Consider the following 12,824-nt stretch of genomic DNA (forward strand, 5'->3'; position numbering starts at 1 on the left):
TCGAGAGCTGATTGGCTGCACTGTCCATACCCGGAAGTTTTCTGTGTTATCGATAAGGAATGGCGAGGACGGCCCCTCCTCAAACCCCCTCCTCCTGGCGGGTTCTAGTAACTCGACCAACAACTTGCAACTTTTTCCACAAAGGAACCTCAACATGGCTCCTACAGCAACTAAGAATCCCGACGACCAGCTTATCTTGACTGTTGAGTTTTCGTAGGTCGACGCCTGATTCCATTTGCCACGTGTCTGTTTTCCCCCTCGACAGCCAATGCGTGACGCCACAGCCCATTCTTGACCCGACGACCCGACGACCCCATCATGTGCGCTCTTCCTGGAGCGTTCATCGTCTAGATTGGGGGGGGGGGGGGGGGGGGGCGCTTTGCCCCTGCCTAGATCTCCTTTCATGCCATCACTTGTAGAAAGCCTGCTAACATCGTCTTGTCGCAGAGGTGGCTTGGAAATGCTCTTTGCTGACCAGCAACACCACTCACTGAAAGTTCCCAGCAAGGACGAGCATGGCCAACCAGCCAATCTGGCCTTTTTGATTCATCATATCTGCGAGAATGTCATGAAAGATACCCGCAAGGAACTGTTTATCCTGGATAGCCATCTGTATGTGCCTCTGCCATGTTTTGCCCTATGATGCCTTTGATGCCTTTGATGCCTTCACTTTGGACTCGTTTCGGTTCGAGTTGTGGTTATGATGCAACGCTCTGTCTTTCGTTTCATTCAGCTGCATGCTCACGAGGAAATGTCCAAGCCAGTTGGGTAAGGCCACGTTCAAGTCGGAGGAATAAAGGGTCCGACGAGAGCGTGGCGACCAGAAGTAAAACGCATCGTGAGCCTGTGTATTTCGCGTCACACATTCATCAAGCATCAACTAACGCCCCTTGGGTCAATACATGCAGGCGCCCGGGCATCCTGGTTCTCGTCAACGACGCCGACTGGGAACTAGAGGGGGAAGAAGCGTATGAGCTGAGCAATGGCGACAACATTCTCTTCGTATCGACCTTGCATGGAGGCTAGAAAAAAATCCTAAATCTCACTCTCACTCACTCTCACTATCACTCTCGTTCCAACTCTCACACCCTCCCCCGCTCCTACTGTACGGCCACCGCTGGAAGCATCATGCATGAACGGCTGGACCTGGCTCACAAGTCCAAGACCTATACGATCTGGGCCTGGGAAGCCTGTGATGATGAAGAGAAGCAAGAGAGTTTTGATCTACCAGCACAGACCGACAATCCATTTACGCTCTCGTTGTGATTCTGTTTCAGAGGAGGAAGGGGTCTCACCTTGGATTCCAACGACCCGGTGTGTCGAGCTCGGCAAGCACGCAGCCCACGTCGTAAATCGCCAACTTGTCAATAAACCATGGCTGTCTCGTTTCCTCAGTCTACGGGCGCTCTTCTCATTCTTGGTCGTCATCTATTCTGGAATGACCTTTACGGAACAAACACCACCGAACTGTTCATGGACCACCCCAAACAGAGTGGAAAGCCACAAGCGAGGGGCAAGCAAAAGCATTTTCGAGATTTTTCTTTCTCGTCTTCCCTTTCGTCTATTTCTCACCTGGCATACCATCATGCCCTGCGGGATAGTGAAACTTCAAACATTGTTGAACCCGGGTCCAGAAGTTCCCCGTTGTAAAATTGCTGGCACAGTCTCTCCCAAGAATGGGTTTCAGCCATGCATTGGAGTGTCTGTTGAGCGATAGAGCGCAGCCAAACAAAACAAAAACAAAACAAACCTTTCATCCTGGCCACTCGAGCGCGCCCTGTTGGCACTTGCATGCAAGCCGAGACTTGCAGCTTCATGCACGGGCGCGAGACATTGGGATCTGACTACATTGTTTGGGGACTCTTTCAACACAGTGTGAAGTCGAACCGCGGAAGCGGTGATTATGCTTGCTGGCCAATCTTCCGATGGATTGTCCTGATGGGCAGCGAGATGGATGACGGGCCTCTGCTGCAAAGATGCTGCAAAGATGCTGCGAAAATGGGAGATGATGACGGCTCGTCAACCTGGATACCACGTCTGCTGGCAGAATGAGAAACCAACCGGCGGCTGTCTTCACGTTTGAGGCTTGGAGGCTTGGAATTGGCACGCGACTTTGCGGAGCCCAGCTATCGGCTTTCCACTCGCTCGCTGCACATTGTCGGCTTCTCGCACAAGACCCGTCGCGTCCTTTGACGCAAAGGCAAAGTGAGAACAGCAAGCACGCACCACCAGCAGACGCCGCTCGCAGACGCCGCTCGCAGACGCCGCTCGCAGACACCACCAGCAGCAGACCTTTGTCTTGAACTGCCGCTGCCGCCCCCGGCCCCGGCCCCGGCCCCGGCCCCATCCCCGCCTCCGCGCCCGTGCCCGTGCAGACCCGCCGCATCCTCACCAATCCGCGCGAGCAACGACGTCCTGCCAACGCACGGCGGCACAGCCAGTGGCTTGGCTTGTCAGAGCGACGAGACCGACTCAGAGGCCACAAAATGCAGCCCGTCGCCCGGAAGGTGGGGCCCGCCTGCATAGTGGCGCCGCCCTCGACGCGCCCGTCAGCCTGGTCTCGTTGGTCTCGTTGCAGCTAGGTAGGTAGTTAAAATCCAGCTGCTAGATTTCCATGGATGCAGCTGTGGCGGTTCTTACCACGCACCCAGCGCCGTACGGACGCACGTACGGCGTACAGATCTAGGTGCTAGCCTAAGCACCCTCCCCTCCCCCTCCCCTGCCAACCCCTCTCTCTCGAGGACATGAAACACTGGGAGAAAACAAGGAGGATTTTAGATGCCGTGGCAGTACGACCTGAAAGACGTGTTGCTCAATTGTACGGAATATTGACGACTTTTGCTTCTTTCTCTCTGCTCTCATCTCCCGAGTACTCGCGATTCGACTTCCCTCGGCAACAACGTCCTCGACTCCTGCCCTGGTTTATGTATCGTGTGCGGATTTATTTCTGTAAATGGCCGGTACCGTTGCCCCCCCCCCTCCCTTGCAGTCAGCTTGTCGCTGCGTACCGGCGCGCCTTCAGCACACTGAGTGGGTGCAACGTCCACGAACGGAGCGAGTGTGCGGCGGGTGCTCCGCCGTAACTCCTTGCATACCACATACACATGCGTACCTAGGATACTGTCTGAGAAAACGAAGAAGATGGAAGGAAATGCAGCATCGTCCCGACTCCCGAGCATGAACGCCCCCCCCCCCCCCCCCCCCCCCCCCCCCCGACTCCGCGGTAGTGCAGATCAAGTCCCGGCTTACACCTATCTGTCCACCGAGGCAACACGGCACCCACGTCGGCAGGAATCCGCACATCACAGCAATCATCTCAATCACATTGGCAAGAATAACCTTGCCCTTTTCCACGCCCGTCATCATCGGCTAGACCATGCAAAAATCAAACCATTACACACGCAAGCCCAAGATGGAGTTCCTTCCAACCCCACGAAACCGTGTGTTGATATTGGTACGGATACTCAATCATCTGCTATCCCAGGGCTTGGGGAATTATCAAACATGACGAGAAATTAGTTCAGGAGGCGGCAAGGGTATGAAGAAAGAGCAGAGTGCTTCAAAAATAAACGACAAAACAACGAATCTAAAAGGCAAAGCTTCAAACAAGGTCGCTAATTAGAAAACTCCTCCCCCCCTCCGTGATGGTGGCACCCTATAAGAAGCCGATCGATGGGTATCTTGACCCCTGTCCTGATACTCCTCTGCAGTACATGAAACTTTTTGTTTTTCTTTTGATTCTGCCAAAATGCAGACACATTTGCCACACCCAATGCCTTTTTTTTTCCAGAGGAAAACAAAAATTGAAACAAAGATAAAAACCACACATACAACAACCACAGAAACAGCCAATATTTTGATGGAGAGCTAGGGAGAGGAAAAAAAAAAAAAAAAAAAAAAAAAAAGTCAAAAGCAGAGTGCCGCCGGCGTGAGAAATGCCGCCATGCTGAACCTTGCAAGGGACTTGTTCTGCAAATAAGCCGCCAGACATACCTCCTTCTGACGTGCGGTTTGCACAACGGGGCGGCTGCCATGTCACATCATGCCAAGCAACGACGTGAATCGAGGTTGAAGAAAAGAAAAAAGAAAAGAACTCGGATTAGTCCTCCCAGTTCCTTCTTTTGATTTTCCATCTTCTCACGTTGTCGTAGTGACAGATCTTGCACACAACAAGCACGTTGTAGCAATATCGACCTCGCAAATTCGCCTTGTCGTCGTTCCTTGCCGTCATATTCTCGTCTCAGCCGTTTTATTAATACAAGCGATTGGCAAAGGCCATTTGCCGGGCCTGTTCATCTTCGTAAAGCAATCCCGCGGCGCCGGTGTGATCATGCTCGGGCTCAAGCATGCCAAAAGTGCGAGGGACATAGGCTGGAGCAGAGCCTGCCATGGGAGCTTGGGAATAATGATTTGACACGGTAGGGGCAGAAGCTGGGGCGGCTGCGGTTGCGCCTGCGGTTGCAGATGGTCGAGAACTGCCTTTTGGCTTTCGCACCGCTATAGTCCTTGCCTTGCCACGGCCCTTGATCCCCTTGTTGCTGTTCTTGTAATGCTCCTTGAAGTAGTCAAATAGGTCACGATGCTCGTCTGGGACTTGCCCCATCTGGGCAAACTTGACAAACATGTTGGTGAGGTCTTTGAGGGTCTCTTTGTGAAAGTTGTTTTGATGCGTCTTCATATTGCCGAGCTGCGAAAAGGACTTGTGACAATCATCGAGTCTGCAGATGAAGGGCTTCAAACCCTTGTGTGTTTCTTCGTGAGATCGAACATTACCCCGTTGGGCAAACGTCTTGCCGCAAAGGCTGCAAGAGTATGGCTTTTCACCGGTGTGGCGACGCATGTGAGTCTGGGATGCATCAGTTCACCGTTTCAAGCGTACGTCTGGTTGGTTGCTTGCTTGCTCCCTCGGCATCATACATACCTTGAGGTTGCCCCGCTGCGAGAAGGTGAGACCGCAGTTCTCCTTGCCACAGATCTGTACAAGTGTCAGCATATGCCAATCCAGGTTTTGTGGCACGACAGAACACTTTGATGCCACATACATAAGGCTTGAGACCAGTGTGCGTGCGACGGTGGATGTCGAGATGAGTCTTTTGGACGAAGCGCTTGTTGCAGCTGGGTCCATCGCACACCCACTTCTTCTTGGGCTTCAGCTCTTGGGCGGGAGGAGCGCGGCAAGAACCCGCAGGACTCTGTGCGTCCGCACCACAATCGCCCCGTGGCGTATGGGCTGGGGTTAAGATGTGTCTGTGAGCTCCCTCACTAGCCTCTGCCTTGGCCTGAATAGCCTTCATAAGTTCGTCCACGTCAGTCCCGAAGTCGATGCGATCAGCAGGATTGATAGTCTCGTTGTAAGTGATGGTTTTAGAATTAGCGGTCGGGTTAGAGTGAGTTGATGGTGAGACGGAGACGTTTGATTCGCTCCGGGCTGGAGAACGCAAGCGAGCGTTGCTCCTTTGGATTGAGCCACGGCGAGCTGAGACAGCGCCGTTTACTTCCACATCCGCGTTCAACGGCACGGCGTGAGGTCGGTCTTGAAAGTCCGACTTGAATGATGAGCCTGTTGACGGGGGTGGGCTCTGGTAGGCCGAGTACGCTGCATAGATAGGAGGCTGAGGTTGCTGGTGTTGGTGTTGGTGTTGGTAGTGTTGCGCGGCCCCGGTCGTCATGGGCGCAGCGTTGTAGACGGGAGCAACAACATATTGGGGCGCCATTGGTCTCTGCATAGGAGGCGTTGGATGGCCGCGCGAGTCGTAAGGCATGAAAGCCGGAGATGGCATCATGGTGAATTCGTGAGGAAGCTGCTGGGGCCAGCGTCCCCAACTAGGAGGAGCTGATGAAGCCGTGAGAGCCATGGTACCAATAATATCGTGGCACTTGGTTCAACCGATGGGAGATGATAGGGTCGAGATGGGTCACAGATGAGAACAAGAGCCTCGAGGACTGCAAGATGGGTGTGGACCGAAAATACTCAGCCGCCAGCTGCGGGTGAAAAGTTGTCTGCTTAGGACGAGGACGGCGGATAACAGACGAGTCGCTTGTAAAGGAAATGTGAAACTTGATCCAAAGTCAAGGGAAGAAGGAGCGAGATATATCAGAAGGAGGCGCCGGGTGAGGCGGGTGTGTAGCAGACGAGGGGGAAAATCCGGACACGTGGTGAGGCGGAAAGGAGCTTGCCTAAGTAGTTGGTGAAGCCCAAGCCATGCTGGATATCGCAGGCCAGTTGTTGAGATGGAGGACGATCGTTGACATTTTCTATGGCGACGGCGAGTGGCAGCCAGGGGTGGGGGGGGGGGGTCCAGCCGGCTGGTACTTGGCAACGTCCTGGCTTCGAACCGCGAGTGAAAGATAACTGCGACCCAAAGAGCTGGTCTGGCTTTGCTGAATCCCTGCCATAGTGCGCTCTCGGGCGTGCATTATGTCCGAGAAGTGGACGTGAAGTACATGCCACACTGCAACATGAGCGTTAGGTAGGTACCTAAGGTAGGTACCTAAGGTAGGTTCCCTCTGAGCAGTGGGCAGCGGGCAGCGGGCAGCGGGCAAGCGGCAGCGGGCAAGCGGCAGCGGGCAAGCGGGCACACCTCCGTGCTTTGGGGCGTGGGGGGGGAGGAGGGGAGGACAGCAGGAGCATCCCGTCCCCACAAACCAGGACTGAGGGAAGTGGCCAAGTTCCAACCAGCAGGGGGGGGGTGTCCATGCTGCGGTGAGGGGTGCGGATGTGAGGGTGCGGATGCGAGGGGTGCGACGCGAGGTGTGAGCTATCCCCAAGTCCAAAAGAGGGAACCGGATGAACCAGGATTATGGTCTGGGTGGGTGTGATGCATGGTGATGGATAGCTCATCAGCCTATAACGACACTCCCTGAGTACGTACTCCGTACGGCCACTTGTGGCAGGGGAATGGAGGAGTCTGGTACATACCTACGTAGACCTGGACGAACACATACTACTACATGCCACCTGGGGGATGGGAGGTGCGCCGGCAGAAGGAACGGGAGGAGGGAGAAGTGTAGGCAAGGCAAGAAGGAAGGACCAGGACAGGACAGGACGCACAGGAGAGGGCCAATCAGTGCGGCCAAAAGCTGGGACAAGAGGTTGAAGGCTCCCCCATCCGGGTTCGAGGCCCAGAGGCCATGTTGCAGCGACCACGACGAGCAGACGTCAGAGTCAGAGGCCCAAGATCATGCCGCTTCTTCATGGATATGAGCATCGGCATTGTACATGGTGCGTATTACTATGTATGTACGTACGCGACCCCTGATCTTCGGAGCTTCGCCCACTTGCAAGGTGGTGTGCTTGACGTGACAACTCGAAACGGCTAAGGAGAATTACAGACCGATCCCCGACGCTATACAGAGTAGCGCGCAATTACGAACAACTAACGGATAAAGTTCATGAGAGGGGACTTGCAACTTACGACCTGTCACCTACCTAGCTACCCATCGTTGAAACGTAGGGCGGCTCGTCAACGCCCCCCCTGGGCCGTGCAGGAAAACTAGTCATGGTCCATGGATTGATTGACTGGGAAAAAGACGACCGATCAGCCTTGTGAAGGGAAGCACCGGATCCGGGACAAAGCTAAGCAAGCTTGCGAGTGCTAATTCGCACCATGGCCATGCCTTGCCGAGCGCGAGAGAGGCCTGCGTACTCCGTACCTAGGTTAGATAGGTACCTGCCTAGTTGGTATTGTTTATGCTCCGTACACATACATGCAACGAACGACCTACCGATGGGAATGAGACTTGGAAGACCTGTCCGAGGTGGTTCTCGGCTTGCAACTCAAGGGCTATGAGTCAAGGACTATACCACACGTGATGACAAACCTGACGTGTGCCAATGATCAGCAGAACTATCACTGCCTCGCCGCCAAGATCAACGCCACGAGCTTGATGCTCAGTGCAAGGGCGGACGAGGAGAAGAATCTCTGACAGCAAGCACAACAAGCGGCGCCGAGAAGAAACGTGCAGCGTCCGAAACTGGCTCTAGCTTGCGACTGGATGCTGCGCGATGCCGACCGAAAGCCCGCCGTGATGCCAGGCAGTTGAAGTGCTGAACTTTTGTTACTTTTCCTCTTCTCTGCTCCCGGAACCTTTGTAAGCTTGCCCAAGCAAGACGCGCACAAAGTCTGATACACGTAGTCGGCCAAGTTTACTGCAGGGGCAGTCAGCTCGGCATGGACAGTAAGCTTGGCATGGACAGTAGCGGTTGATGCATATCGGCACCACACGTACATGTCGCGGCGAGCCAAGTTTTGGTGCCTCCCCGAGGTAGAAGACTGAGCCCTGCAAGGAGCAGCAGATCCCGTTGCTGCTACTCTACTCCGTACGCCAAAGAGAGATGGGCCGATGACTTTCCCTTGAGTTGTTGAGTTGGTATATTTCCACTTGTGCAGCGTTGGACAGAATGCCAGGGACAGACAGCATCATTCATCATTAGAACATTACTTTTTGCCATTCTCGGTCATGACGGCACGGGAAGGCAAAGAGGTCGCTCCTGCCTCTGTCAGTGGTGTCGGGACTCGGGACACGACTCAGGACTTGGAACCCGAGGTTGGCAAGAATGGGTGCTGGAGGTGCTGGAGGTGCTTGAGGTGCTTGAGGTGCCTGAGGTGCCTGAGGTGCCTGAGGTGCCTGAGGCTGGGGGAACGGAAGGTTCCTGTTTGGTCATGTTAGCGTACGTCTGGTATGTACCTACCTCCTGACTTGCAAGACATAGCAGCACACCCCTCGGCCGTGCCGCCGCTGGGGTTTGCGGGTCTAGCCATGCATGGCTGGTCGGGGCTGGTGGCTCCTGCCCCTCTCGCCCGCTTACCAGGGTACCGCCGCCCTAAAACGGTCTGGTCGCTCTCGGCTATGCTAGGACTTGTCCCGCGAGCGCGCTAGCCAAGGGCCAGCCTCCCAAACTGCAAACTGCACCCGTCTTCTCCACTTGCCCAATCCACAAGGGGGTTTATTTTCCAGCTTCAACTGCGAGACGTCCATGTCCAGCTCCTGCATCAGCGCGCCTCCATTTCCCATCGTGCCGCTTCCTATCTGGTACCTCCCCCAACTTGTCGTTCTGGAGTAGCGAGCCTAGCGACCATGCTGGCTGGCTGGCTGGCTGGCTGGCTGGCCGTGATGCGAATGGCTGGGCTGTTCGTTTGGCTCATCTCCAGAAGATGATAGTCACTGATCAGAGACGCGGAGCTGCTCAGGTCCACCCGCAGCAGTTCAGGTGGACCAGATCAACAATCCGCCGCACGCCACCGTCCCTGCATTTAGCTTTGCTCCTCTGCGGCTTTGCAAGACTTCAATTTTATTTCCGCTCACGAGGGAGGTATGTACTCGAACCTTCGTCTACTTCCCCGGAGGCCAGCCAAGCCAAGCCGTAGCTGACTGACGTGAAGGTACTATTTCCCCACAAACCCACGCGTTGCACTAGGTCAAAGAACCATGGTTCTTTGTACTCCCCAGGTTTGATGAGTGAAGCCATTGACTAAGAAACCTTGACTGAGAAACCAACAAGGAGTCGGGTTGGCGTATGTTAATCAAGCCATCCTTGTCTTGGGGCTTGGCCACCAGACGATACTCTCAATCTCGGGCCGCAACTCATTCACCCACCGTGAAGCGATTACGGCATCCCCATAGATCGCCATGGCACCTGGTCTGGGCGTCATAAATTCCCCGAGAGCTAATAATTCCTCTGGCAGGCTAAGGACCTTGCGCGGAACAACTTGCGGTGCTGTGGGCCGATGACAGCACCGGGTAATGGCAGATGCTGATTTTTCTTTGGGTAACCCAAGCAATGAAAGTTTCTAACAATTCTCTTTGGTACAAGAAATCAGTTACGTTACAACCGCACTTGACCACTAACAGTAGGGGATTTTTGCTGCTGACGCGTCGTACCTGCTCATATCCTCAGAAAACGGGGTCCCGCAGGCCCTCAGGAAGTCTGTTAAAGGGTCGTAGACCTCTTCTCTCATCCACGCACAAGGGAGACGATGTGGCTCTTGGAAGACAATTGCAAGACTAATCCTGCAAGCCACTTCGACGTCACTAGACCGAGTATGGATGGTTCAAGCAACAATGCGCGCAGTCTCGAGCGTGTCCAGTTTCAAAACGGGTGAATTCCCTCCGTATTTCCAGGCATCTATCTGTCTGGAGCTCTCGTTGCGACCAAACAAAGCCACAACGCAATCTTGGTCACAGAAAAAGCTCTGAAGCCGTCATGACGCGTTTGATGTGCCCCGGAAACCAATTGGAGCTCAATAAAAATAAATGACATTGGTGATCGATTCCTACTCAGATAGTCGGGACTCGGGACTCCGTACCGTACGTCAACATGGAAGTACTCGGTAGCGCGACCGAAAAATTAGGCATCATGCTATCGCCAATCACACTTGAGCTTCGCTTTTCCCTTCGTTCCGGGATCATGGATCTCGGGTCGTTCAATCAGAGATCAAAACTGCTGCTGCGGCTGCATGAAGAGCCAAGCCTGGTTGCGGGGTTTCAGCTAGGAGTATGTATCACACCGTTGCATGCAGCGCTCCAGCTAGCGGAAGCAGCCCCGAATGCACATGATGTCCCAGTATATTTTTCTCGCTGCCCGTTTGTGAGATGTGATGATGCTCAGCTGGGCCAGGACTCAGGAGGTCCAGAACACTGGATGGGTCTGCATCAAGATTCAAGAGTCAAGTCCATCGGGGCGTGTGTCAATGCTTTGGTCCTTTACGCATGCATGATGGCTGATTTAACTCTCCGATGTCCCCGATAGATTTCGTCTTCCCTAGATGACTTAAGGCATGCAGGGACGAAAAGGCTGGGGCGACTGACATTGGAGTCTCACAACATGTCGATTCAAGCTTTCCAGAGTTTGTTTAGCTGCGGCTGTCAAACCCGCCCCCGTTGAGCACGGGGTCGACTTGGCGATTTTGCAGGTGTCACGGACTCGGGAGCTAGACGCGGGGGTATCACCATCCGACGACCCCGAGAAGAATGCAAATCTCTGTCAGATGTTGCTGTCCCAGACTTCCAAGTTCGAACCATTGCGAAGCCTTTCGCTCATCCAATAGGAAGGGCTCCTAAGCCTGGCTAGTCTGGGGTTCAGAATGTGGCATTCCAAGAAGGTGACTGCGTCTCAACAGGTAGCAGGCAGCGCTGCTCCGGTTAGCTCAAGATGGCGCAAGTTAGCTTGAGAGAGGTGGTGCTAAGAGAATGAGCGTGGTCAGGACAGGACTCAGGAATGAGGTGGAATCGATTTTGGAAGTCATGTTGGTCATTTGCCGACTTGTTCACTTTTCAAGGTGGGATTGATTGAGCGACCGGTTATTTTTCAGCTCAACACCACCGATGACGACGCCGATCAGGCCGGGTTTCTGGTATCTTGGGTTCCCGCGTCTTCTTGTCGTCACGGGATGATGGCCAACGTGGCGGCTTTCAGTCAGACTAACCCTGACAGTCACAGCGTTCTGAACTTCTGACCTCTATCCCTTGAAGGCGAGAGGTCGGCATTGGCCAGTAATTCTTTCCGGAAAGGCTCATGATGATTTTCTCGGCCCGGACAAGAGAAAACAGTCAGTGCTAGACTCGGGGCCTCGACTGACCAGGTTCGACTTCTGGAGCGGAATGCAGAGGCTTAGCGTATTAGCTATTGGATCACCTACCTGGTACGTTTGGGCCAGAATCTGTTGACATCCTTGCACTTGCAGCAGCTAGCTGACCTACGGCACTGCAGAAAGTACAAGCCATCATTCCGATGCTAAATCTACCTCGGAGTCGCGGGCTTTTCGCCCAATCCGAGGTTCCTCGAGGTCGCATTTGTTTACCTTTGGCAGGCTGCGGGGCGAAGGTGAAGCAACCAATTGACCAATTGCGACCTTGGTCCCATGAATTAGTGGGAGACATGGAACTGCACGCCTCCCTCCCCGGCAGTCAATAAATGACCTGTCGCTTACATATTACCCTTGGAGCAGCCTAGTCTCCATCGAGGGGAGAGAGACTCATTCCCACAACCAACCCATTTTGGCCAATGCAATCCCAACTTTGTCTCCATCCTGAGCTGGCTGGTCCACCAGGTTGGACTTTGAGTCTTGGAACAAGCTTGCAATGTATTGCGCGGTCGTTGGGGGGGGGGGGGGGAGGCGCTTTGGTTATTGTACAGCTAGACGTCGGGCCTTTGAGAGTCAACACACGTCGAGGGAAAGCAGCTCTCTCCGCGACGAAACTTCAAAAAGGCAAATGAGTTGCGTTTCTTGCGAAAAGACGATGCGACTGACACACGACGCGACAGACGACGCGGCGCACGCAACGGGCTCTCGAGGGCCTTCCTAGTCTTGGCTACTATGCTATTGAATACTACTGGGAACTTATGTTGGAAGCCTCTTGCAAGAGCCTTGATCTCGTTGGTGGAAGATAGTTTTAGAAACCCCCGGGCCAAAGTTCTGCCCCATGATGTGGAGGGAGATCTTGTGCATGACTGGCTGGGGAAATGGATTTGCGATTCCGGGCCGCAGCGCCAGTACATGACTGCTGAAACGGCGGCTCAAGGGAGGGAGAGGTCGACTTCTAACTTGCACTGCCTATGTAGTACCTACTGCCTAGCACCTACCGAGTACTGCGGTTTGGAGGCAGTAAGGAGCCTGGCAAATACTCCAATATTCCAGGTCGCAATGGCAATGGCAATGGCGGGTCACCGCAAAGTCGGGATATAATTGGAAACGGTCTTACTCTAGTATGCTTACGGTTCCGGGTTTTTGAATCGTTGGACTAAGACATTGTGTTCAGATGCAACAATTTTTACCAGCGAACCTCTTCGAGTCTGAAAGCTATTCCAGAGAATGCGACTGACT

General features: G+C 54.0%; 2 protein-coding genes across 2 annotated transcripts; one reads left to right on the plus strand and one right to left on the minus strand.

Annotated features, from left to right (window-relative positions):
* Positions 1 to 154: 154 nt before the first annotated feature.
* Positions 155 to 1,026, plus strand: UV8b_02731 (uncharacterized protein; the record flags this gene model as incomplete). Its single annotated transcript, XM_043140229.1, has 3 exons — positions 155 to 213; positions 448 to 612; positions 909 to 1,026. 3 exons carry the CDS (start codon positions 155 to 157, stop codon positions 1,024 to 1,026), a joined length of 342 nt encoding a protein of 113 aa, XP_042996163.1.
* Positions 1,027 to 4,252: 3,226 nt separating this feature from the next.
* Positions 4,253 to 5,726, minus strand: UV8b_02732 (uncharacterized protein; the record flags this gene model as incomplete). The annotated part of the gene is made up of 3 exons (XM_043140230.1): positions 4,253 to 4,846; positions 4,922 to 4,975; positions 5,043 to 5,726. 3 exons carry the CDS (start codon positions 5,724 to 5,726, stop codon positions 4,253 to 4,255), a joined length of 1,332 nt encoding a protein of 443 aa, XP_042996164.1.
* Positions 5,727 to 12,824: the final 7,098 nt, after the last annotated feature.

The sequence above is a fragment of the Ustilaginoidea virens genome, chromosome 2, assembly GCF_000687475.1.
Source record: "Ustilaginoidea virens chromosome 2, complete sequence".
Taxonomy (NCBI): Eukaryota; Fungi; Ascomycota; class Sordariomycetes; order Hypocreales; family Clavicipitaceae; genus Ustilaginoidea; species Ustilaginoidea virens.